The sequence below is a fragment of the Lepus europaeus genome, chromosome 7 (genome assembly GCF_033115175.1).
Source record: "Lepus europaeus isolate LE1 chromosome 7, mLepTim1.pri, whole genome shotgun sequence".
NCBI classification, from domain to species: domain Eukaryota; kingdom Metazoa; phylum Chordata; class Mammalia; order Lagomorpha; family Leporidae; genus Lepus; species Lepus europaeus.
Window position 1 is genome coordinate 42,647,282 of NC_084833.1, and position 27,715 is coordinate 42,674,996.

A 27,715-nucleotide genomic window follows, 5' to 3' on the forward strand; every position below is an offset into this window, starting at 1 on the left:
TTAAGCTTGTGATTATACAGTAAATTAAAATTATGTTATTGCAAAATTAAAGGAAATAAAAGGAAGGAAGGACGGGGGATTGAGGTGGGAGTGGGAGAGGATAGTATGGTTATCTTAGAATTGTATCAGCAAAATACATAAAATCTGTTCTGTTTATATTAATAAGAAAGAAAAATCTCAAAAAGAACCCTCTAATAAATACATATTCTGATGTTTAAAAAAAAGCAAAAAACATTAATATGGTCTTTTGTTGGAGTCAGGGGTAGAAGAAGACATCGATATTGCTTTCTTTTCTTCAAATTTCTGTGGACAAAAGTTCTTTAGTTAATGGTAATTACTATATGAACTATTTTATCATTTCATGCTTTTTTAAAAAAATAGTCAAAACTGTCTTTTAAAAAAGCATAACGCAGAACACCTTTGGGAGAGGTAACAGAGATCCTCATTCAAAGCTATGTGGCAAGAGACTGGATTTTATAACCTAGATTCTATAAAAATCTCATGGGCATCAAATGTCAGATGGAATGCTGCTAGCTCCAGGAATAGAAAATGAGGCCTTCCACTAAAGCAAAGGGTAGAGTTTCAATGTCACAGAATCTGTGGGGATAAAGTGCATTAGACCATGAATGTATCATTTAGCTAAATATATTAAGTTTTAACAGATGCGCTAAGAAATGAATGCATAAAAAACTGTGTTGTCCAGTTGGATTCTTTACAACTGAAGGTTATAATATTCTTGGTAATTTTTTAAAAAATAATTTTTATCCTTTTATTCAGGAAGGACTTGAAAAGATTATATTTTCGGCTAAGTGTTACTTAATTGTTAGCAATTCATAAACTAATAGCAACAGAACATAACAATAGGTTTAAACAAATCAGAGAGCGTGGTACGGGCTATTTATTACATTAGCAGTCCAAAAGAATTGGGTTCCCCTTAAGGCTACCTAATTTCCTGATCTTTGTACCTCTTCTTCCTTATAATGTAATATATTTAAGATCACGTAATCTGTGGTAAGTATTTAATAAAGGTTATATTCTTGATATTGATGTAGGGGCCACAGACTAGCAAAATGGGGATCATGTAAGAGCTTGTTTAAGTTATGAAGCTCCACTCTAGTCCTAATGATCAATATCTGCATTTAAACAAGCTGTTCAGATGGTTAGAATGTACACTGAAGTTTATTAGCAGTGTGTTAGCCAATATTACAATAACATTAAATATCTGTTGAGAGAAGTACCCTTGAGGATCTATCAGGTACAAAAGATGCTGGCCAAGAAAGTAAAGAGATAGGTCCTTGTGACATGTCACTTAGAGAGAGACCCTCATAGAAATCTCTGAGTTTAAACGTAGAAGACAACTAGGGGGAGCAATTTAAGAACACTAAAAGACCTGAAGTTGAAGAGAAGGAAAGAGGAAAAAAAAAAAAAAGCTATAAACAATGAAGTCCATTCACAATTTCATCAGTAATGAAAGATCAATAAAAAAGAATGTGGTTAATTGCTTCTCCCAGGAAATAGAGAAATATCCTGGAACAAGAAGCATAGTTTCTTCAACACCCAGCATTCATGTTAAATCAATGGATTAAGTAACCATAACTCATAAACAATCAGAGTCAAGAATCTTTTTAAGTTGGCTTATATTTATGTTTTGTGGTTAAATGTACTTGAAACAATCCTTCAAACATCTAAAATGAACTCATATAAAGCATAATTTTACGTAACACAGGGAATGACCTTTGGAGTGAGTGGAACTAAATTTGAATCTTAGCTAGGCTGTTGAGAAGCTGTGTAATACTGGGCAAGCAATTTCATTCTCAAAGCCTCATTTTTTTCCAACCTCACATTTCCAAAGTGATGGTTGTTGGGAGGAACATATGAAAGCATGTGTGCACCACTTAGCTTTCATTGATTGAGAACATACTGATAACTTATCAAACACTGATACAATGAAAACTGATCTAGAACAGAAAACTGTCTACTTTTCTACTTCGACCCTGACTTTGTCAAGTCCTTGATGAACCATCATTCCAAGAAGTCATTTTTCCTTTAAACAGATTAAATATTGTTCTCTTACATTTTCCCAGGAATGGGGGAATGGCTAGATTTGAAAAAGATTTCCTCAGTTCAAAAGCACCAACAGAATTGAGGGGATGGGTGTTTGGTGCAGCTGTTAGAATGTTGCATGGGACATCCACATTGTATAGTGTGCTTCCTAGGCTTGAGGCACAACTCTACATCCAATCCACCTTCCTGCTAATGCACATCCTGGGAGGCAGTAAGTGGCCATGCGAATCCTTGGGTCCCTATCACCCACATGAGAGACCTGAGTGGAGCTCCTGGTTTCTGGCTTCAGCCTTCATAACCCTAGTTGTTACAGGCATTTGAGGAATGAACCAGTTGATGGAAGATCTGTCTCTATGTCTTTTGTGTTTCTCTCTCTCTCTCTCTCTCTCTCTCTCTCTCTCTGTCTCTCTCGCTCAAGCTCTCTCTCTCACTCTCACTCTCTCACCCCTCCCCTGTTCTTCCCCACCTTTCAAATAAATACAAAATAAATAAAACTTTTATCAAAAGGAAGTTGAAGTGCTAATTAAGTAAATGCTTAGTGAAAAAAACCGTTTTTTAAACATAACATAGTCTAAATGAAGATGATACTGGGAAAGAGATAAACTGAATATAAGTAACCCAGAGCTGAATAAGTGTCTTGAAATTGTTATCATAAATTAATACTAATTAAGGTAATAAATTTTTTTTTCTCCACAGAAACACTCTTATAGTCCTCAGTGTAAACAACAGTCAGAACAAGACAAGGGGTAATTTATCAAACACTAGAAGGCAGGCATAGGTTCTTTTTCTGATGCAACAGGTGACTTTAAAGTAGAAAATGGAAAGTGTTAATGTTTAAAATTCCATACACAATCCATTTCACTTCTGTGCAGCAACAACTAGCCAATACTGCAGGTAGATTAGGTTTGCCTTTCAAGCTGAAGGCTGAACACTGTTTAACAGAACAAAAGCTTTTGCAAAAATGCTCATCAGGGTGATGCATCAAAAGAAGACAGTACCACACAGCAAACAAACACAGGGGGAAGAAAAAACAGAAAAGTGATACTCAGGCAAATCACACATATTTGCATGCCACACAGCAGATAGCAAACCCTTTTCTTGCTGGGTAGATTCTTTCTCAGAGTAATAGCTGAAGAATAGTCACAGGCCTTCAAATCCTATAATCATCCAATAACATAGTGATATTGACACAATTATTGCAAGCAAAAAGGTATATTTTAAAGCATCCTGCCCTTCCCCCCCTCCTGTCTCCAACTCCTCAGAATGTATACAAATGAAACAATATAAACAAGGCTATGGAAAAAATTTTAAATAGACTTGACATTTTCTAAATCGCTGTACCACTGTAAATTATAAACAACAAACCTGGCAGAGAAGAATATCACTAATTTAGGACAATGTTTTGTTGGGTAAAACATCTTAGAAAACAATAACACAAGAACATTAAATTGTGGCTTATAATTTAAGAGTGTTTTTTAAGCTTAAGAACGAATCATATTTCTGCTCTTAAATAGTAAAAATGAATCACATAAAATATTTATCATTATTCTGAAAATGAGTCTCAAATTACATCAATACTTGAAAAAGTATTAAGCTTACTCTTATATTACTAATACAAAATAATACATTTTATATATCCATGAAACTGAAAATAGAAATTCTTTTACAGCTAGAACCTTCTAAACACTATTTTGTTAACTTTCCAGTTATACGTTCATTTATTTTAAAATAATTATTGGGGACAATTTTGTTTATAGTGTGGAAAACTACAAACTTTCAAATTCAAGAAATATCCACATACATGTTGTTAATCTAAAGCACATTCCTAAATATTTTCAAGGAATTGAATGAAATCATAATAAATCTTAATAAGTCAGAGACATGAAAAAGAGTATCTACTCCAGTCACTGATTTGTATGTCAACACGGTTTGAACAGTAGGGGTCAGGGTGAGCATTGCATGTAGATACACAAGGTTAGAATATGCTCCACCGAGCATGCAAAAATCTATATCTTCACTATAGCAGTATACAATCCCATAATCATTTTAAGTGTCAGTTTATCCTTAACAATTTGAAAAAATATTTTCTATTGTGTTCATCCATAAACTCATATGTCAATAGCTTTCCGTGCGTGTTGGTCCAGCCGCTTTTTAATACAAATAAAAACTAATTGCTCATATTTCAGATTCCATGCCATAACCGTTTACTATCTAAAGTTTGTTAAGAGATAATTAAATAAAATATCATAATTCCATGACTATTTTTCTTTCAAATTATGAATATCAATGGTATAACTGTGTGTCCTTACATTCATAATATATTATATTATCTCATATTATTAAAATACTTCAAGAATATTATTTTATTTAACATCTATGGATGACTACCATAGTTTATTCAAGCTACCTCCAAATATTATAGATTCTGATGTCTGTTTAAAAAACTACGTTTCATTGGTCATTTTGGTGCTCATTCTACTCTCCTTCAGATTAATTTTCAGAACAGGAAAACATAACCTAGTATAAACTCTTCTGAGGTCTTTGATATAGAATGTCATACTTCTTTCCAAGGAAAGAAAACCAATTTCTAATTTCCATTAGCAATGTACAGACAATCCTGTTTTCCTATATACTTACCAACAACAAATATAAAATTTTCTTAATTTTGCATAATTTTTATTTACATTTATCTTATTATTAAAGTGTCCAACATTTTTATATCTTATTTAGATTTTTTATAAGGCTTTCATGAAAAGGCTCTTCATGACCTTTATCTATCTTTCTATTGCTTATTTTGAAACATAATTTGTAGCATAGTAATTGTATGATCTAAGGACTGATATTTCACAAAAGAGAGAGTCATATGCCAAGGATGTCACCCCAGGACATATGCCAGCTGTGATTATATGTGTCATCGGAAGTTGTCTCCAAAAATCAAACGAACAAGAAGCATCAGACAAGAGCATGGGATGTCTACAGGCTATCCATACTTCTATTTACTCCTAGCACACGTTCCCTCACCTGCGGAAATTTCTTGTCATTAGCTGTTGTGGAAAGAGAACAGATCGAGTGAGTTGTGAATCAAGATCCTGTGGCAAATAACTGTTCAAAGGAAAACACTGCAACACAGGGGAGCATATCAGGTGCCACAAAGATAAGGATGCTTTGTGCAGGCAAAGACCTTTGAACAGCAAAACACAGAAGCCTCTTCACACACACTCAGTAGAGTGATCTACTTTATAATTCAATCAAAGACATTTTTCCCCTTCATCAGGATATCTTTTCATTTTATTTGCTGTTCAAAACACTAGGACACAAAGGATGCTCTTCATCTTGTGTGCTACTGAAATGAAATCTTGAGGTAGAAAAAAAAAAAAAAAAACTTGCCCTAAATTTCCTTTCAAAAGTGAGTGTGAAAAGACATCAAGCAGAGTACACAGTGTTATTGTTACAAGAAAGTCAATTCTGCAACTGCAGAGTCCAAGGCCATCAGTGCAGCTCAGTCACTTCCTCACCCACAGTGAATAATAAGAAAAATCCAAGGTTCGACCTGGGGAAAGGACATTTCTCAGTGTCATACCCCTTGATTAACATGAACAACTTTGGGCACAGCTGTTTCCTTTCTCTGCCTAATCCTAAAGTCAATGCTGTAATATTGGCCCCTTTCTTCTGTATTCAAGGCCTATTATATATCACCTCATGTCCTGTTCTGAGCAGCAGAGAAATCAAATCTATTTTTTAATTGAGCAAAATCCTTGAAAGCCTAACCATTTGATTTAATTTGGTACTGAGAAGAGTAAAAGTGATTTTGAAATTTGTACAGTTTTCAGAACATACTTTTATTAAATCTTCTCAGATATATAAACATTTTAATTGCAAGTTATATGCTAAGCTATAATGTAGATTTTTTCATGAAATGCTCAATATTTACATAAATATAAATTATCATGGACTTTCTTTTTGTAATATCAGTTTATTTGTCAAACAAGCTGAAAAAATAGGCCATCTCAAAATTATTGTTCACGTAAGTACATATGTTAGAGTATTTATATTCTAAGGTCATTAAATAAATGTATTTAGACTTTATAATTTCAGAATAAATTGTATTATTTATTGAATGGCATTTTTAAAAATCATCAAGATAAATAATGTGCATGAAACATACATAGAAATCTTGAGCTATAGTGATATTTCCAGTAGGCAACATTTACTGCTAGATTTATTTTTGGATTCCATCTGAAAATTTATTAGTTCATATAACAAAAGAACTCATGGGCCATGAGAAAATTAAGACAAGGTCATATTTACTTTCACAGCTAAGCAAGTAACTTATTTGGCCCATAGTAGTCAATAAAAAAATATTTCTTTAATTAAAGGTTGTGCAATGAAGAAGCTAATAAATTAACAAACTACTAATGAAGCCGTTTCCCCGATGTAGAAGTTCTTTGGCAATGGCACTTCAGAATTTCATATCATGATGATAATTGTCAACACGTGCAGAGTGAACTCTTTTGACAAAGTTTTGATTACATACCTCTATATATGTTTGTACATGTATATATATAGATGGATGTTTACTAGATATTTCAAGAATTTCTACTGTTCTTGCTTTGCAAATGATTCCTCTGCACTCCTTCTTCCAATCCTCCACTCACATGGTTCCCTAAAAACTTGAAGGTGAATATCTATTTGTAGGATGACTACTGGACCACTGGACTGAAATAGAGGTATCATCTACAACTCTACATACACACACACACACACATGTTCCACCAAAATCAGTTTGCTTCAAGGAGTACAATATTAAACAGCAAACAACGGTGGTATTTTTTCAGGTCTGGAATGTTCTCCCAGTCTAAATTCATATTATTTTCTCTACTGTGAGAGTCAGAAATTTGATGACTATCTTTTTCATATATCATATTTCCTCTTAGGGGCCAGCTGGTGCAGCAGCTTACCTCAGCCTGAGACACCATCATCCCATATGGGCAGCAATTCGAGTCCTAGCTGCTCAATGGAAGATCACCTGAGTTCCTGGCTCCCTGCACCCGGGTGGGAGACCCAGAAGCTCCAGGCTCCTGGTTTCAGCATGGCCCAGCCCAAGCTGTTGCCGCCATTTTGGGGAGTGAACCAGCAGATAGAAGATCTCTCTCTCTCTCTCTCTCTCTCTCTCTCTCCTCTTCCTGTAACTCTGCCTTTCAAAAAAATAAAAAATAAATCTTTAAAAAATGTAATTTCCTTATACATATAAAATGAGTAAAATTTCAGCTGCTATCATAAACTTTGTAGGTTCAACAGCAGAATATTGTTGAGAGAGGTCTATAGGCAAAAGATATTCAGATTGCAAGATAATTCATATGCTTGTTCTCTCTGAAGGATGCTCAGTTTACTTTCTTGTTGATGCTTAATAGTTATGTTTTTGTAAATTATTTTTAAAGCCTCAGGCAAAAGAAACAATGTCTTCCTGACCCCATCCCCAGATGTCTCCTTTCTTTATTTAGTTTCATTTCATTAAAATGAGACTTTAATTCCAGCTTTCTCCCTGTTACAATTGTACTGCATTGGGTCTATATAAGAGATTTGAACATTTAATTTTTATTTATTTATTTATTTGACAGGTTGAATTATAGACAGTGAGACAGAGAGACAGAGAGAAAGGTCTTCCTTCCATTGATTCACCCCTCAAATGGCCGCTACGGCCGGCACTGTGCTAATCTGAAGCCAGGAGCCAGGTGCTTCTTCCTGGTCTCCCACGCAGGTGCAGGGGCCCAAGCACTTGAGCCATCCTCTACTGCCCTCCCGGGGCCACAGCAGAGAGCTGGACTGGAAGAGGAGCAACTGGGACTAGAACCGGTGCCCATATGGATGCTGGCACCACAGGCAGAGGATTAACCAAGTGAGCCACGGCACCAGCCCCTAATTCTAGGGTCTAAGTAGTATGGAAATACAGAATAGTCCAACATAAGTTTTCTTCCAAGGAAATACAAAAACTCACTCTATGATATGAAAGTGAATTTATCAAAATGTAATCAAAAAATTAAAAAATAATAATCTGGGAAGGCTGGGTACCAAAGGATATTTTATATACAATATCTTTAATTATCCTAATATCTAGCTTGAGTGCCTAACTTTTAACTCACTAACAAGTGAACAAACACACTAATAAACTTTAGTTTCAACAAAAAGAGCTTGTTAGGAAACAGTTTTTTGTACTTTTGTAGAAGAGAAATGACAATGTTTTCTTTGGATGGAACACACATAACTATCCGTCTAATCCAAATTAAAGACTGATGTTAAAATTTAGTCTAATATTTTCCAAATATCTACCAATTTTGCATTAATGGCTATAATTTTTGGCTTGGGGAAGATTATGTTACTTCTGTTCCTACAAAATGACAAATAGTAAGAGGGATTATGTATTTTTCTACCTTCAAGGATCAAGTATGCAGCAAATCTACAAGTTTGCAACTGAATTATTCTTTTTAAAAGATAATCTGAGAAATGGCACTATACAAAAAACTCTTGATGGCTATAATGAAGATGCCAAAAAAAATCTGAATATTTTATCAGCGATAATTCTATAGGAAATACATACCCAAACCTTCGGATTCGAATAGACATGTTTCATCCACCCCTAAATCTCGGCACCAGGACAAGAAATTTGCTGTATTGTCTCGAGCAAAAAAGGAGCCTGAGGGTGCACTGGCTTTGCATGGAATCTTCTTCAGTGGTAGATTCTGAAAAATAAAGAAATCTCACTCTGGTGGAATCTCTGGTGATGCTATCACAGTAACATAAACACACATTTATGTCTTCAACAAAATGCTCTGTAACAATCCTATATCAATTAGTAGACTTATAAAGAACTATAGTAAAGGAAATAAAATGTTGATGAAACTTATCTGGTGCTAAGAGACTACGAAAATCTAGGCCTATACATACTTATCTTTGCCTTTTTATTATCCAGTAGTAATATACAGAAGTCCTTTCCTGGCTCAGATCATCTCTTTTTTTTTTCTTATTTTTTATTGTTTTGCCCTTTATTTCAATTAAGTATTCTGCTTTATTATTATTATTATTGTTATTATTATTTGAAAAGCAGAGTTAGAGGCAGAAGCAGAGAGAGAGAGAGGTCTTCCATCTTCTGGTTCACTCCCCAAATGGCTGCAACAGCTGGAACTGAGCTGATCCGGAGCCAGGAACAGAAGCTTCCTCCAGTTCTCCCACATGGTTGCAGGCGCCCAAGCACTTGGGACATCCTCCACTGCCTTCCCAGGCCACAGCAGAGAGCTGGATCAGAAATGGAGCAGCCAGGACTCGAACCGGTGCCCATATGAGATGACAGAACTGTAGGTGGCAGCTTTATCCACTATGCCACAGCGCCGGCCCCATCAATTAAGTATTCTATCAACAATTCTCACAAAGCGTATGTAAATATATTTCTCAGTTGTGTAAAAGGAATGAGAAAAACTCACAGTATGAGTACTACACATATGACATATATACTTATAGTCTATGTGAATACAAACACACATGCTGTAAAAATTACACAATAATTAGAAAGTCACAAGAGAGCAGCAGAGTTGTCTAACATCACAGATCTCCACACCAATACTAAGAAAGAGAGACAGTAATAATCATTTAAATATAATATTTTACGTCTTTCTTCTAGACTATTTCATTTTTATCCTTGCAGTATAACTTTACTATGTATTATTAAGATATCTGATGTGAACTCTGCTATTTGACCTTGAAATATATTATTTACATGCTACATCATTTCTCTTTTGAGTTAAGAAAATGCTTAAAGGGCTGGCATTGTGGTGTAATGGGTTAAGCCACTGTCTGCGATGCCAACATCCCATGTGGGCTCTGGCTTCTGTCCTGGCTGCTCTACTTCCAATCCAGCTCCCTGCTAAAGCATCTGGAAAAGCAGTGGAGGATGACCCAAGTCTTTGGGCCTCTGTACCCATGTGGGAGACCTATATGAAGCTCCTGGATCCTGGCTTCAACCTGGCCCAGCCCTGGCCCTTGCAGCCGTTTGGGGAGTGAACCAGCAGATGGAAGATCTCTCTATCTCTCCCCGTTATCTCTCTCAGTAATTCTTTCCAAAAAAAATTGTTTAAAAAGGAAAATAACATTTAGCATTTAAGTAGGCTGTAAACCTGGGCAGACTTTCCTATTAATCATCTTTCATAAAATCTTAGTAACTAAATAACCTTAGCACCATGCAAGGTGCTACAGTTGTCTTTTCTTTAACAGACTACAGTCACTTTCCATGGCATTTCCATGAAGCCACAGAATGTGTGATTCTATGTAATGTGAAAGGCTGAACCAACTCTGTGGATAATCTAAGCTACACAGACCTTTGCCTCAAAGAGCAAGGAGACAAAGGGAGAAGGCACAGAACGGGTGTTTCCTGTATTCACTGTGAGCCAGCAATTATAACAGACCAAATCTTGTGGATTGTTTAGCTCATTTACAAGAATGGTTATAAAAAGTGAAATAGCGGCCGGCGCCGCGGCTCGATAGGCTAATCCTCCACCTTGCGGCGTCGGCACACCAGGTTCTAGTCCCGGTCGGGGAGCCGGATTCTGTCCCGGTTGCCCCTCTTCCAGGCCAGCTCTCTGCTATGGCCAGGGAAGGCAGTGGAGGATGGCCCAAGTACTTGGGCCCTGCACCCCATGGGAGACCAGGAGAAGCACCTGGCTCCTGCCATCGGATCAGCGCGGTGCGCCGGCCGCAACGCACCAGCAGCAGCGGCCATTGGAGGGTGAACCAACGGCAAAAGGAAGACCTTTCTCTCTGTCTCTCTCTCTCACTGTCTACTCTGCCTGTCAAAAAAAAAAAAAAAAGTGAAATAGCAGAGTAAGCGGATAGGTGAAGTCTTGCAGCCATATAATTAAAACAGTTACTATGTAATTCAAAGGCTTGATCTGTCTATTCTCAAAAATCCAATCCATCGTTGCTGACTAAAGTTGATTTAGGGTAGAGATAATCACAGTTTTTGCATAAATACATAGATTTTCATGCAAATATATGCTTTAGGTGATATACTTATATAAACTATTTATGCGATTATTGACAAAGGAATATTTCAACTGATTTGGTCCAGATACCAGAAATATTTTTTAAATAAAGGCTTTTCTGTATAATTTATAAATACAACAATAAATAGCACAGTAGGGGAGGATGTTTGGCCTAGCAGTTAAGGCACTGTTTAGGATGTCTGGGTCCCACATCAGAATGCCTAGGTTCAGCTCCTGGCTCTGGCTTCTACTAATGTGGATGCTGGGAGGCAGCAGTGATGGCTCAGGTATTTGGGTTCCTGCCACCGATGTGGGAGACCTGGATTGAGCTACCCCTCCATGGCTTCTGCCCAGCCCAGTTCCGGCCATTGCAGATATTTGGGGAGTGAACCAACAGATGGGAGGTCTGTGAGTTTGTATCTGTATCTCTTTTTATCTCTCATTCGGCCTCTCAAATAAATCAAAATAAGTATAAAAATAGGAAAAAATTGAATAGTATAATGTCTTTTTTACAAAATATTCATGAATATCTATTATTTAAAATGCGTATGTTCTTAAATGTAGCAGCTCACTTGTAAGGATATGTTCTAAAAAATATATTCTATATACATAGCAGCATTAATGCTTAAAATGTAAGTACAAATATATTTGTCACAATACTGACTAGGAAAAATATAGAAATAAGAATATATCAAGAGAGGGTTAATGGAATAATATAAAGTAAACAAATATAATGGAATTGGATGTGATCACATAAAGAGAATAAGATAAATGTACATATTGGACGAGAAATATGTTCACTCATTAGTGGAAACAAATTTGCAAACAGATATGTATACCATATATGTTATGATATAAGTATATATATATGAATACACATGAAGATGGTCATATATGAAGTTAAATTTCACCTTCATGTGTTGCGTTCTACATATGACTATTATAATTATATATTTATAGGAGGCAAGTTTAGAAATAATCCAAGAAGGAAATGTGTCAAATTTCTAATAATTAATCTTGAAGAAGAATGATTAATAATAGTAAATTACTTACTTATTTTATGTAATTCCAAAAGAAATAGAAATTTGAGTGACCTTTACATTTCATCCATTCTTTCCAATTGAAAAATGTCAAAACAGATAAATTAAATCAAATCATCACAAATTTTTTTAAATCTTTTTTTTTAACTTTTATTTAATGAATATAAATTTCCAAAGTACAGCTTATGGATTACAATGGTTCCCCCCCCCCCATAACTTCCTTCCCATCCGCAACCCTCCCCTCTCCCACTCCCTCTCCCCTTCCATTCACATCAAGATTCATTTTCAATTCTCTTTATATACAGAAGATCAATTTAGTATATATTAAGTAAAGATTTCAACAGTTTGCACCCACACAGAAACACAAAGTGAAAAATACTGTTTGAGTACTAGTTATAGCATTAAATCACAATGTACAGCACATTAAGGACAGAGATCCTACATGAGGAGTAAGTGCACAGTGACTCCTGTTGTTGACTTAACAAATTGGCATTCTTGTTTATGGCGTCAGTAATCACCCTCAGCTCTTGTCATGAGTTGCCAAGGCTATGGAGGCCTTTTGAGTTCGCCGACTCTGATCATATTTAGACAAGGTCATAGTCAAAGTGGAAGTTCTCTCCTCCCTTCAGAGAAAGGTACCTCCTTCTTTAATGACCTGTTCTTTCCACTGGGATCTCACTAACGGAGATATTTAATTTAGGTCATTTTTTTTCCAGAGTGTCTTGTCTTTCCATGCCTGAAATACTCTCATGGGCTCTTGAGCCGGATCTGAATGCCTTAAGGGCTGATTCTGAGGCCAGAGCATCACAAATGTTTTTAAACAATGGGTTGCTGGAAAAAAACTTCCCGAAATGACCATAAACCTTTTTGTTGATACAAATAAGACAAACATCATCTTTAGAAGGGAACACAAATAGATCTAAATACTGAGCCAATCTGTGATCAACCACCTATACCCCTGGGTGGGAGCTGCATTTGGGAAAGAGGAGACTTGCAAAACAATTCAAACCAATGAATGAGTTTGCATATAGGAACTATTATCTAGGAGTTATGAAATATTTGCTCTAGTAAGGACATGTTAAAGGGCAGGAGGTATATGATCAGCATAGTAAAAAGGAATGCAGTATCCATAGTGCAGGAGGGAAGCAAAGGATTGATTTGAGATTTCATCCAACATAGGGAACATTTTGAAAGCATATCCACAAGCAGCATGTTATCAAAAATTATTAGACCACTCTTTAAGAACTTACAATCACCAAGCATATAAATTAAAATAGCACCTTTTCCCCTTTAAGCTTATGGCCTTTACAAAGTTATTTGCATATCATACATGAGAGTCAAGGTATTTACTTGAAATACAATGCAATCATATTGAAAGATGTCGAAGTTATTTAAGGATCAGTACAATGAAACTGGGTATTCATACTTGCTAAGTCAGAAATTTCAAATGCAGAGGAATTCAATATTGATCTAGCAACTTGGCATTTAGGTGATTCCTAGGGTATTTGCTTTCTTTCTAGAAAGCAAATCATATCATATCAGTGGAAGACTGGCGAATAATAAACAGTATGAATGGAACCTTCCAATCTTCATTCAAATGAATCTTTTTTTGGTAATAATTTCAAAAAAGCCACTCTTATTAGTCTAGTGACTCGTGAACCCTCACATACAGAATCTATAAAGTCTGTCACTTATTACTAGGTATAAGGATTTCTGCTCACTAGCTAAGAGCAGTAGCACATAACTTGCAGGATCCACTATTTTTATGCTTGCACACCAACCAAAAATCCGAGAGCCAAGGGTCTTTACAGGAACTTCTAATTAAGAATCTTAGAATGTAATTCTTACTTTAATTTGAATTAAAAACACAATCAATAAAACCAGCACTCGGTACTTTTGGAACTTAAAAATATGTTGGCATATTTTAAATAAAAATATTTACTATAGCCTAAAAACCAGAGCAATTACATCTCTTTCAGGTCTATGATTTTTTATAAAAAGTTATAAACTTCTCTCAGTTCTCATGAACAGCTTAGAAGAAATGCCTGCAACATATTCTTTAATAATAAATACAATCAAAACAGTGGTATGTTGAATAAAATGAACTTTATTCTTGCCAAAGAAATATTGAAGAGAAACTTTATAAAAAAAAACAGGTCTCCCCTGAGTGATTATGAGTGATAAGCTAAAAAAAGACCAGAGATATGGATAGGAGTACCTTAAGTAAAAGAAAAAATACAAAAAGCTGGGGATGCAGAAGAAAACCTCTGCATATGAATCTCCTCATATGTCTCCCATATTAGTTTTCCCCTTATTGATCATCTCGCCAAAGAATTACTAAGGCACTTAAGTTGAACACCGTTTATAATTATTTAGTCAGGTAAGGTTTCCTAAACAATTCTATTGTATATGAAGTCTACAAAAATTGATCAATGAATGAACTGATGAATGGTTAGGTTTAACTTCTCAAACTAGATCATAATCAGCCTGAGACAGGAACAAATACTCCATAATAGAGTTCTGACATTCCCATGGGATATGTTTCTAAGGTCTTCAAAATTCACTAAATTCATAGTTCAGCTATATACAAAATGTTTCCCATAAATTCAGAAAAGCATAATTGAAATCTTAAAATAATACATACATAAATCTTTTTTTAAAGTTACTGGTTATGAAATGATGAATAGAGAAAAGTGAAGTTGGACTAAGGCAAGATAGAAATTTAGACTCAGTAACTAACTAGCAAGAGTCTTGCTAATGCACACTAGCCTCCATGATGTGAAATAAATATTTTGTGCTAGCAAATTTAGAAATTACTACAAATAAACCATTGGGATCCTGTGTAAGAAATAGAGAGGGGGCCGGTGCTACGGTATAGCAGGTAAAACCGCTGCCTGCAGTGCTGGCATCCCATATGGGCACTGGTTCGAGTCCTGGCTGCTCTACTTCCGATCTAGCTCTCTGCTATGGCCTGGGAAAGCAGTAGAAAATGGTTCAAGTCCTTGTGCCCCTGAACTTACATGGGGGACCCAGAAAAAGCTCCTGACTCTTGGCTTCGGATCAGCACAGCCGTGGCAGCTAATTGGGGAGTGAACCAGCAGATGGAAGACCCTCCCTCTCTTTTTGCCTCTCCTTCTCTCTCTGTGTAACTCTGACTTTTAAGAAAAATAAATAAATCTTTAAAAAAAGAGAAATAGAGAGGGTGCATTATTAAATTTTCTAACATCAACAGTCTTCTGATTATCTTTTTTTTTTTTTTTTTTGACAGACAGAGTGGACAGTGAGAGAGAGAGACAGAGAGAAAGGTCTTCCTTTATGCCATTGGTTCACCCTCCAATGGCCGCCACGGCCGGCGCGCTGCAGCCAGCGCACCGCGCTGATCCGAAGCCAGGAGCCAGGTGCTTCTCCTGGTCTCCCATGGGGTGCAGGGCCCAAGCACTTGGGCCATCCTCCACTACACTCCCGGGCCACAACAGAGAGCTGGCCTGGAAGAGGGGCAACCGGGACAGAATCCGGCGCCCCAACTGGGACTGGAACCCGGTGTGTCCGTGCCGCAGGCGGAGGATAAGCCTATTGAGCCACGGCACTAGCCTTTGTATCTTTCAGTGGAATTAATCCAACGCATAAATTTTTTTGTGACCAAAATATTTATAGATTACTTGATTAACCTACAAGAGAACAATGAAGCATTCCAAAATGGCCTTCCCATTTCCCTTCAGGCATCAATTAAGGTCAGCTGCAATCAAAGAAAATTTTAAATTTTCTTCTAAAGCTCTTTAGTTCAATTCACTGCCTCTCAGGCTAAACACTTGCTAGGAATCTGGAGTCTAAATATCTGAGCTCAAACTTAATTATACCTTCTGTGCTCTATCATATCTTAGGCAAATTACTTAAAGTTTGTGTCTCATTCTCCCATATAATGCCCATAGAAAACATTACAGGCATCATTGGCTATGTGTGAATGTAAATTAATATAATTCAATTGTAGTGCAAAGTGTTCAATGAAGGTTATTTTTTAGTTATCCATGTAAATAAAAACATACTGAGTTTCCTATGATTTCATTCTCTCATGTTTTCCTGAAAACATTTCATTTTTTCCGTTATGGATATAAGAATTCAGGAAACAAATGGAAAACAAATTACTGCTTCCTATCTTCACCCTAAATTTGAACTGCAGCTTCCAGAATACTTTTCTAATAGAACTTTTTGCAGCAATGGAAATGTTCTATTGCTGTAAAACATGGTAAACATGGTGAACACTATTGAGCATTTAAACTGTGGTGAGTGTGCCTAGAGAACTACTACGTTTTATTTTATTTCATTTTCATCAACTTAAATTTAAATAACCACATGTGGCTGGTGGCTATCTTATCAGATAGCACACTCATAGTGGAGAAAATCAAGTCATTATATGAGGTTTTATAGAGTCTAAAATTTGACCACTTGATTCATTTCTCTCCCAACCACTAATATCATCTCCATGTATTTTCAACTCCCCTGAAACCCAGCAATTCCCATAGCAGTAATTACTGAGATATACTTATATATCACTTACAGAGATTTTACTCACATATGGCCATGTTCAACACAGGTATGCCCTAGTTATGATGTCATAGAAGTTACAGTCCCAAAAGAGGATTAGTGATTATTTCTATTTACAACGCACAGAATGACATACATCTGGAGATGAGGATCTTACCTGACATTATACGGCCAAAGTGCCAAAAACAGTGTTTCAAATATTTACATAGAAAGATTCACTTATTGTTTACTGAAACTTGTGGTGAGGAAAGAGTTAATTGACACTGTGAGTACCTACCAAATTACGAGCATGAGTGCGCGCGCGCGCACACACACACACACACTCTTACCTATTCAATGCCATATACTATTCAATTATCAAAAGGCAACATGACAAGTCAGGTAGGTATTGCCATTTTTCAAATAAAGAAGCTGGGTTCACACAGGTTCAAATCAAATCATTCAGTCCCTTATAGCTATGTACTTGATAGCTCACCCAAGATAGCTCACCTGGGCCTTGAATTTGATGAGTATATTTCAGCATTTGTTTACTAAATTTTTTGCTAAAGCAGCATTAAAACATAAAATCATGCATTCTTTTTCTCCCATTCAAACTAGAGGGGCCTGGGGAAAGAGACTGAGGAATGGTATTTTTAGATCCCATATGTGGTGAACTGAAAATTTAATATTAGTAGTTTAAATAATTCATTCTTCACAAAGGCTTGAGACACACTACTCCCCATGATTACATTTAGTAGACATTTCAGATATAAAACAGAAGAGATCTAAAAGAATATGTGGCATTTGCCATGAGTTAATATCTTTCCTCTTCCAAAGGGCATATAGAATGTACAATACAAATACACAGGCAATAAAGTCATTCTTTCCATAGTGGAATTAATGTTTCCATTTGTATCCCCTTGCTACTTTCAGTTTCACTACACATTTTATTGAAAAATGTCTTTCAACAAAATTATTGCATTGGCTATGCATAGCACCAAGATATCTAAATATACTTACCAAAGGACTTTAGAAAAGATTAAAATATATTCTCTGAGCTCAAAATTATAGGACATTTTTTAATAGAGGGGGGGATCTTTTCTGGTACCATAACCCTCTCTTGAGGTCTCTGCAATAAGGCCCTGTGCTTCAAGCACTGATCTGTGATTTAGTGCAGTAACAACTGAATGCACTAAGCTTGAATTAAAAATTGGCCCTCCCTCTCCCTTATCTTTACAAGACATATTCTTATATCAAAATTTTGGTAGGATCTTCATACTACAGTGCCTTAAAAATTTCAGATTATAAAGAAGTATGAAATAAAGGTTTCTCATAGCCACATTTTGGCATACCTTTCTTCCTCCAAAACCATGAGAATGATCATTCAAATACATGAGATATTTTGAGTTGTTTGAAATCATCGCTAACATAAGGTTAAATGACATGATAAAAAAAGGGCAGACCTAGTCCTGAGACTTCAGGCTTCAAAGATGAAACAGACGATAAGAAGTATTATGTAAGTGGACTGAATACATGCCTACTCCAAAACCTGCATACAGATGTTTAAAGTAGCTTTCTTTGTAATTTCTGAAAGTTGGAAGCAATCAAGAAGGAATTCTGTAAATGAATGGATGAATAAATGGTGGGATGAATAAATGCCAGGCAAAGGACTATTACTGGTAAAAAGAAATGACATGGAGAAACCTTAAACTCATTCATCTAATTCTGAGTGGAAAAAAGAAAAACTGAAAAGGTTACATACTGCATGACTCCCAATATATGACAATCTGAAGAAGGGACACTGCACACATTGAAAAGATCAGGGGTTAGCAGGGATAGAGGATGAAAAGGCTTAGCATACAGAATTTTAAGGTCAGTGAAAGTATTTTGTATGCTACCATAATAGTAGATACATGTCTATACATATATTTGTCAAAACTCATAGAATTTTTGTAAAATTATGATTATTATTTATAGTTCTTGTATATATTCCTGCAAACAGTGATCTTTCTTTTACTTGTTGAGCTCTTTATTTAGTGATGGATTAACCTTGTGATTATAAAGTTAATTAATCACATAAAGTTAATAAACTATAAAAATTGAAGGGATGGAGGAATGTATCACTATATATATATATATATATATATATATATATATATATATATATTTGGACAGGCAGAGTGGATAGTGAGAGAGAGAGACAGAGAGAAAGGTCTTCCTTTTTGCCGTTGGTTCAACCTCCAATGGCCGCTGCGGCCAACGCATCGTGCTGATCCAAAGTCAGGAGCCAGGTGCTTCTCCTGGTCTCCCATGCAGGTACAGGGCCCAAGCACTTGGGCCATCCTCCCACTGCCTTCCCGGGCCATAGCAGAGAGCTGGCCTGGAAGAGGGGCAACCGGGACAGAATCCGGTGCCCCGACCGGGACTAGAACCCGGTGTGCTGGCGCCACAAGGCCGAGGATTATCCTGTTAAGCCACGGCGCCAGCCTGTATCACTATATTCTTAGAATTGTATTTATAAGCTACATGAAATCTGTTCTCTTTATGCTAATTGAAAAAGAAAAACCAGAATCAATGTAAAAGTACTACAAACCATGATAACAAGGGAACACTTATAAAATTAGAGAAAAAATGAATCTCATGTAGGAAAATAAAAAAATTATTTATTTTCATTTTATTTGAAAGGGAGAGACACAGAGATATAGAAGTCAAGGAGACAAAGAATGATCTTCCATCTGTATACTGGTTTGCTCCCCAAAAGATCACAACAACCAGGGATGAGTCAGGCTAAAACCAGGAGCTAAGAACTCCATCCAGGTCTCCCTTGAGGAGCAGGTATTATAGCACCTGAGCCATCACTTGCTGTCTCCCAGGATATGTATAAGCTGGATCAGAAGCAAAGGAGTCAGGACTCAAACCAAGCACTTTGATATGGGATGCAGTTGTCCCAAGCAGTGATTTAACTGCCAAACCATTATGCCTATTACAAAACAGACAGAATTTTTAATGAGTGAGCTTACTGTAAAAAATTGCTTTTGGCACCCATTTGTAAATTTTTTGGTGATTTTTTTGGTAGCCATTTGTGAAAGATTTTTGATACTCATTTGTAAAAGATTGAAAGGATTCCAGGAAAACCAATTTATTTTAGTAGCTAACTGATTCCATTTTATCTTTCTTTTCTCTCCCATCCTTCCCCTTCCCTCATCTCCTGTCCCTCTCCCTCTTCCTTCTCTTTCACCTTCTTTTTTTGTTACCTCCATTGCATGGCAGAATAATTGTGGGTATACTATGCATGCCCATCGATTGGTTGATAGTGACCACAAACAGCTATTTAGTCTATTAACAATGGATTTGTCATTTTGGAACTGTATGTCCAACACTGAAGGATTATGTAAGATGTCCTGGAAAGTACCTAATAGCAATCCTAGAGCATAACTTATCATCATTAACGTTAGTTTCTTCAAATTGATTTCTACTTTCAGTTCCATTTAAAAAGAATGCCCTAATGACAGTTAAACATATTTACATCGTCACATCTGTAACTTTTGAAGACCCGTCATATACAGAAAAAAAAATTGAAACAAATGTTTTACATTTGCATGCTGATATGATAATTTTATTTTCTCTATATTCTGATTTTTTGCTGTACTGTGCTGTAGATTCATCTTATGTCTATACACTCTAATCAGAGTGGGGTTTTCAAAAGGCAATTTTTTTTTTACTCGTAGAAACACCAATTCTAGACTTTTATTCTTTTTTTTTTAACTTTTATTTAATAAATATAAATTTCCAAAGTACAGCTTTTGGATTACAGTGGCTTTTCCCCCCCATAACCTCTCTCCCACCCGCAACCATCTCATCTCCCACTCCCTGTCTCATCCCATTCACATCAAGATTCATTTTCAATTATCTTTATATACAGAAGATCAATTTAGTATTTACTAAGTAAATATTTCAACAGTTTGCATCCACACAGTGTTTTGCACAAAAATAAAGCAATCTTTTAACTCCACTTTCCATGAACATTTTCAAGTATGCTCATAAGCACACTATCAAAAATGTCCATCATTTCTACCTGCATATCTTGTTACCTGGGATATTCATCAAACCAGTATAACCACCCAGTCCCTGTCCCAAAAATCCCCAAATTTTCCTTCAATTAATTTTGTTTCCTCATTACCATAGTTTCTCAAACAAGTTGATCTGATTCTTCCTTTATCCCCTCTTACTGTGGCCAACTAGTCACCAGCCTAGCTCATTGTTATTTTCCAGTACATATCTCTTTAATTATCATGCTCCATTTACTGCAGTCCCACTGATACCCTTATTCCAAACTCTTCAATATTGCATATGTAAATGAATGGAGAAATTTTCCAAACCATCTTTTGTCTCTAGCTTCAAATCTCTCCAACTCCATTTGCATATCACCCTCAGATCAATCCTCCCAAATGTAATTTTTCCTCAATTCATCATCAAGTCCAGCCAAATTTGCCTAGTCTTGATATATCTCAAAGCTGTCTACTTCTTTGCAGCTCCACAACCACCACCTTAAGCGAAATCGTCATTGTCTCTTGCTTGATCTGGCCAATAGCTTCCTAACTGGGTCCCCTAGCTACACTTTCACTTCGCCCTTCCAATTCATTCTCCTCACTGCTAATTTCACAATTTTATAGCCTATCATGCTTCTGTTTGAAATATTTTAATAGGGGCAGGCATCTAGCCCAGTGGTTAAGATGCCCATATCCCATATTGGAATACTTGGATTTAATATCCAACTGCTATTCCAGCTTCCCTCTAATGCAAATGCTGGGAGGTGTCAATGATGGCTCAATAATTTGGTTTCTGTTACCCATGTGGGAGACTTAGATTGCTTCTGAGTCTTGGCTTCAGCCAAGCCCATCACCAGCCACTGCAGCCCATTTGGGAAGTGAAACAGTAGTTGGGAGCTCTTTCGGTCTGTCTTTCTATAAACCTCTGACTCTGAAATAAAAAATAAACAAAATAATTCAATATTATAATATTGTTCTTAGGGTAAATGCTAATATGTAAGACTTAGCTCTCATCACATCTCCTGCTGATAGTCTCTCATTATATATTAGTATCAAGATATACTTTCTTTTGGTTCCTCAAGTTACCATGTACCACCACACCTGAGGACTTTTGACATATGCATAGCTTGTACTGGGAACAGTCTGTATTCTGTCTGTCTAATTCCCATTCAGCTTCAAAATAATCTAAAATAGCCTTTCTATAGGGATAGGTTAGATTCTCCTCTTAAAACATCTTATGGACTTGGACTTCCTCATACTTATAAATAACAGTTGAAATTCACTCTTGGCTTAATTATTAGTTTAATGATATTAAGCTTGTGCTTATCTACAAGGGCACAGACCTTATCAACATCCAGCACCTTGCCATGTGTATTTAAGATATTCAATATATATGTTTTGAGTAATTAATTGAATATCATCAATATGTTCTGGTGTTATAAAATTTGAGAACCATTAGTGAGCTGTATATCATTCCACTGGCACTTATTATTGATACCTGCATTTTAATATTACTTAATATTAATTTTAATATTACTTAATATTAACTAATTAAATAATATGAATTTTACTTAACTAGTCTATGAGCTCTTTGAGAGGAGACAGCAATGCTTTACTCATTCATTTATCAGAATCTTATATACAGTTAAAATCTGTAATTGTTTATAAACTGAGAAGCATTTTTGAAAGATACTTTACAAAGTTGGTCAAAAAATAATATTTAAGTGGAGACCCAAAGGGAACGAGAAGCAGTCTGAGGAAAGAATGTTCTAGAAAGGCAGAAGATCAAATGCAAAGACCCTAAGGTGGATGGGACCTGCTGCTTTCCTTCAACAAACAGCACAGAGGTCAGCGTGGCTTTAGCAAAGTGGGGTGAAGGAAAGCCACAGGATGCGCAGCTTGGGAACATGGCATTCAGAGCCTTGCAGGCTGCAGTAAACATTTCAGCTTTTACTCTAAGAAAGTAAGGTGACAATGGGGAATTTTGAGTTAATAAGTAGCAGTATCTAACTTAAGTTTTACATTACTTGATGACTTAATTGATATGAAAAGCTTACTCTGTCATAGAATTATATATTTTTTTAACTTTTATTTAATGAATATAAATTTCCAAAGTACAACTTTTGGATTACAATGGCTTCCCCCCCATAACTTCCTTCCCACCCACAACCCTCCCCTTTCCAGCTCCCTCGGCCCTTCCATTCACATCAAGATTCATTTTCAATTATCTTTATATACAGAAGATCAGTTTAGTATATATTAAGTAAAGATTTCAACAGTTTGCCCCCACATAGCAACACAAAGTGAAAAAATACTGCTTGAGTACTAGTTATAGCATTAAATAACAGTGTACAGCACATTAAAGACAGAGATCCTACATGATAAATTTTTTAAAAAATAATTAATTTTCTATGCAATTTCCAATTTAACACCAGGGTTTTTTTTTTTTTCATTTTCAATTATCTTTATATACAGAAGATCGATTCAGTATATACTAAGTAAAGATTTCATCAGTTTGCACCCACACAGAAACACAAAGTATAAAATACTGTTTCAGCACTAGTTATAGCATCACTGCACATTGGACAACACATTAAGGACAGATCCCACATGAGACGTAAGTACACAGTGACTCCTGTTGTTGATTTAACAATTTGACACTCTTGTTTATGGCGTCAGTAATCTCCCTAGGCTCTTGTCATGAGTTGCCAAAGCTATGGAAGCCTTTAGGGTTCGCCGACTTCGATCTTATTCCGATAGGGTCATAGTCAAAGTGGAAGTTCTCTCCTCCCTTCAGAGAAAGGTACCTCCTTCTTTGATGGCCCCATTCTTTCCACTGGGATCTCACTCACAGAAATCTTCCAGTTAGGTCTTCTTCCCCCCCCCCCCCCCACCAGGGTGTCTTGTCTTTCCATGCCTAAAATACTCTCATGGGCTTTTCAGCCAGATCCGAATGCTTTAAGGGCTGATTCTGAGGCCACAGTGCTATTTAGGACATCTGCCATTCTATGAGTCTGCTGTGTATCCAGCTTCCCATGTTGGTTCGTTCTCTCCCTTTTTGATTCTATCAGTTAGTATTAGCAGACACTAGCCTTGTTTGTGTGATCCCTTTGACTCTTAGACCTATCAGAGTCATCAATTGTGAACTGAAATTGATCACTTCGACTAGTGAGATGGCATTGGTACATGCCACCTTGATGGGATTGTATTGGAATCCCCTGGCACGTTTCTAACTCCACTATTTGGGGCAAGTCCGATTGAGCATATCCCAAATTGTACATCTCCTCCCTCTCTTTTTCCCACTCTTATATTTAACAGGGTTCACTTTTCAGTTAAAATTTAAACACCTAAGAATAATTGGGTGTTAATTACAGAGTTCAACCACTAGTACTAGAACAACAACAACAACAAAATACTAAAAAGGATAAAGTATTACATTGTACATCTAGAGTCAGGACAAGAGCTGATCAGGTCATTGTTTCTAATAGTGTCCATTTCACTTCAACAGGTTTCCCCTTTGGTGCTCAGTTAGTTGTCACCGATCAGGGAAAACAAATGATATTTGTCTCTTTGGGACTGGCTTAATTCACTCAGCATGATGTTTTTCCAGATTCCTCCATCTTGCTGCAAATGACCGGATTTCATTGTTTTTGACTGCTGTATAGTATTCTACAGAGTACATGTCCCATAATTGCTTTATCCAGTCTACTGTTGATGGGCAATTGGGTTGGTTCCAGAGAATTAAATATTTAGTAAATGTTTGCTAGTATTATTAAATCAGAAAAAAATGAAATATCTACTTTTCAATATTTAAACAATTTTTTTTGACAGACAGAGTTAGACAGTAAGAGACAGAGAGAGTGTTATAGACAATGAGAGAGAGACAGAGAGAAAGGTTTTCCTTCCCTTGCTTAACTCCCCTAATGGCCGCTACGGCCGGCGCTGTGCTGATCCGAAGCCAGGAGCCAGGTGCTTCCTCCTGGTCTCCCATGCAGGTGCAGGGCCCAAGCACTTGGGCCATCCTCTGCTGTCCTCTCAGGCCACAGCATAGAGCTGGACTGGAAGAGGAGCAACCGGGACTAGTACCCGGTGCCCCAACCGGAACTAGAACCCGGGGTGCCGGCCCCGCAGGCAGAGGATTAGCCAAGTGAGCCACGGCGCCAGCCTAAACAATTTTTAAACAAATTTTAAAAAAGGACAACATGCTTTGTTTTGCATATATATATATATATATATACACACATTATTTTATAATCATGTGAACACATACTATATGGGTAAAAATACACAGATTAAGGGCTGGCACTATGGAATAGTGGGTAAAGCCACCACCTGCAGTGCCAGCATCCCATATGGATGCAATTCAAGTCTCAGTTGCCCCACTTCCAATCTAGCTCCCTGCTAATGTGCCTGGAAAGCAGCAGAAGATGGCTTAAGTGCTTGTGTCCCTGCACCCACAACGAAGACTCAGAAGAATTCCCTGGCTCCTGGCTTTGAACTGGCTTTGGGGAATGAATCAGCAGATGGAAAATCTGTCTTCTCTCTCTCTCTCCCTCTCTGCAACTCTGCTTCTCAAATAAATAAATCTTTTTTGAAAAAAAAGACCTGTTTATTTTGTGACCCTATGTGTTTTTGAAAATATTCCTCACCAGGCTATGAACATGTAGAACTAGAGTTCCTGTTCTGAAGGCCCACAAATTTAAGATTAGCAAAACATTATCCTTGATTTCACCAGCCTCCAACTGAAGTTTACTATTCCTTTAACATGAGTGTAGATTTCAGCACATGCTCATTCGGACTTACTCCAAATGGTAGAGTTAGAAACACACCAGGGGATTCCAATTCAATCCCATCAGGGTTACATATATAAATGCCATCTCACTAGTCCAAGTGATCAGTTTCAGTTCATAATTGATCATAATGATAGGATTAAGAGTCAAAGGGATCACATAAACAAGACTAGTGTCTGCTAATACTAACTGATAGAATTAAGAAGGAGAGAACCATCCAACATTGGAAGCGTGATTCACAGCAGACTCATAGAATGGCAGATGTCCTAAACAGCACTCTGGCCTCAGAATCAGCCCTTAAGGCATTCGGATCTGGCTGAAGAGCCCATGAGAGTATTTCAGGCATGGAAAGACAAGACACTCTGGAAAAAAAATAAAATAATGACCTAACTGAAAGATCTCCGTTAGTGAGATCCCAGTGGAAAGAATAGGCCACCAAAGAAGGAGATACCTTTCTCTGAAGGGAGGAGAGAACTTCCACTTTGACTAAGATCTTGCCTAAATAAGATCAGTGTTGGTGAACTCAAAAGGCCTCCATAGCCTTGGCAACTCATGACAATAACCTTTTGGTGATTACTGATGCCATAAACAAGAGTGTCAATTGTCAAATCAACAACAGGAGTCACTGTGCAATTACTCCCCATGTAGGATCTCTGTCCTTAATGTGTTGTATTATGTGAATTAACAGTATAACTAGTACTCAAACAGTACTTTACACTTTATGTTTCTGTGTGGGTTCAAACTGTTGAAATCTTTACTTAATATATACTAAATTGATCTTCTGTATATAAAGATAATTGAAAATGAATCTTGATGTGAATGGAATGGGAGAGGGAGCGGGAGATAGGATGGTTGTGGGTGGAGGGAGGTTATGGGGTGAAAAAGCCACTGTAATCCAAAAGCTGTACTTTGGAAATTTATATTTATTAAATAAAAGTTAAAAAAAATCCCAATAGCTTGCCCATCAATAGGAATCACAGGAGTTTTATCTTACAAATGTTGGAGATATATGCAAATTTGGTTCTACTCTCCTCAACTTTAATACTATAGGACAGTTTATTAGAACCAATGTTACATTTATTTTTTTAAAAAGTAAATATTGAGCCAGTGCTTTGGCACAGTGAGATAAGCCTGGGAAGACAGCATCCAGATTGGAGTGCCAGTTTCAGTCCAAGTTAGTCTATGTCTGCTCCAGCTTCCTGCAAATGTATCTGGGAAGGCAGCAGAAGATGGCCTATGTACTTGGGTCCCTGCCACCAATGTGGGGGACCCAGATGGAGTTCCTGGATACTGACTTTGGCCTGGTTCAGACCTTGCTATTGCAGCCATTTGGGAAGTGAACCAGCAGATGGTACATCTGGATTTTTCTTTCCAGCTCCTCTCTCTCTGTTACTCTGCCTTCCCAATAAATACATAAACATACTTTTTTAAAAAGAAAATTGAACATATTGCTTTATCTTTAATTTTTGGTTTAATGTTTATGTTTTATATTGTTATGAATGTATTTTTTATAAAATTGGTTTTCTTTATTTTGTATTTGTAATCCTACGTGTCTTATTTCTGGTACTTGAAAAAGAGAATTATGGGAAGGGGTCCACAGTCTTCCCAGTTGCCAAAGGGAATACAGCACAAACATGATAGAGCATTCTTGACCTACAAGGAAGATTCCATGGTTGACTCACCTTCATATCTTTCATAACACCTAGTACAAACCACACTGTCAAAAGAATTTATTGAATTAGTTCACCCCTTTTTAAGGTCCTTTTCATCTCAGAGTTTTAATTCTTTCCAAGAATTGCTTATTGAACTGTTTCCCCCTTGAGCCTCAAGACACACACACTGCAACATTATTGATTTCTTATATAGAACAGTGATGCTGGCAAGGCATTCATTTGACAAGAGCCTACGCTGGTGTGAAATTATACATGAGTAGCAAAGTAATATAAATACAAAACACACACTAGATGGCTTTACGCATGATATTTAATGCATTTCAAACTGCCAAATGAAACAATAGTAGGTATTCATGTTGTCAGTCTCTAAAAGCTTGAGATAGAGTTGAAGAGCTCTATATGCTTTCAATTCAATGACCTCATCTAAAAAATATTATGCAATTACTCCACAACATATCAGTACCACATACCTTGGACCACACACATGCAAATATGGTGAGCACTAACATTTTAAATTGCCTAGCAATCCTCAGAATTTTTAATGAAAAA

The 27,715-nt window shown here is 36.6% G+C and overlaps 1 protein-coding gene across 2 annotated transcripts in view; it reads right to left on the minus strand.

The window, feature by feature from the left end:
- The window catches only part of GAS2 (growth arrest specific 2), a 147,782-nt gene that overhangs the window by 79,838 nt on the left and 40,229 nt on the right, over positions 1-27,715 (minus strand). For both annotated transcript variants that reach the window (XM_062198066.1, XM_062198065.1), the window contains one exon: positions 8,660-8,801. In XM_062198066.1, the coding sequence (XP_062054050.1) occupies positions 8,660-8,801 (142 nt within the window). The remainder of the gene's footprint in view (positions 1-8,659; positions 8,802-27,715) is intronic.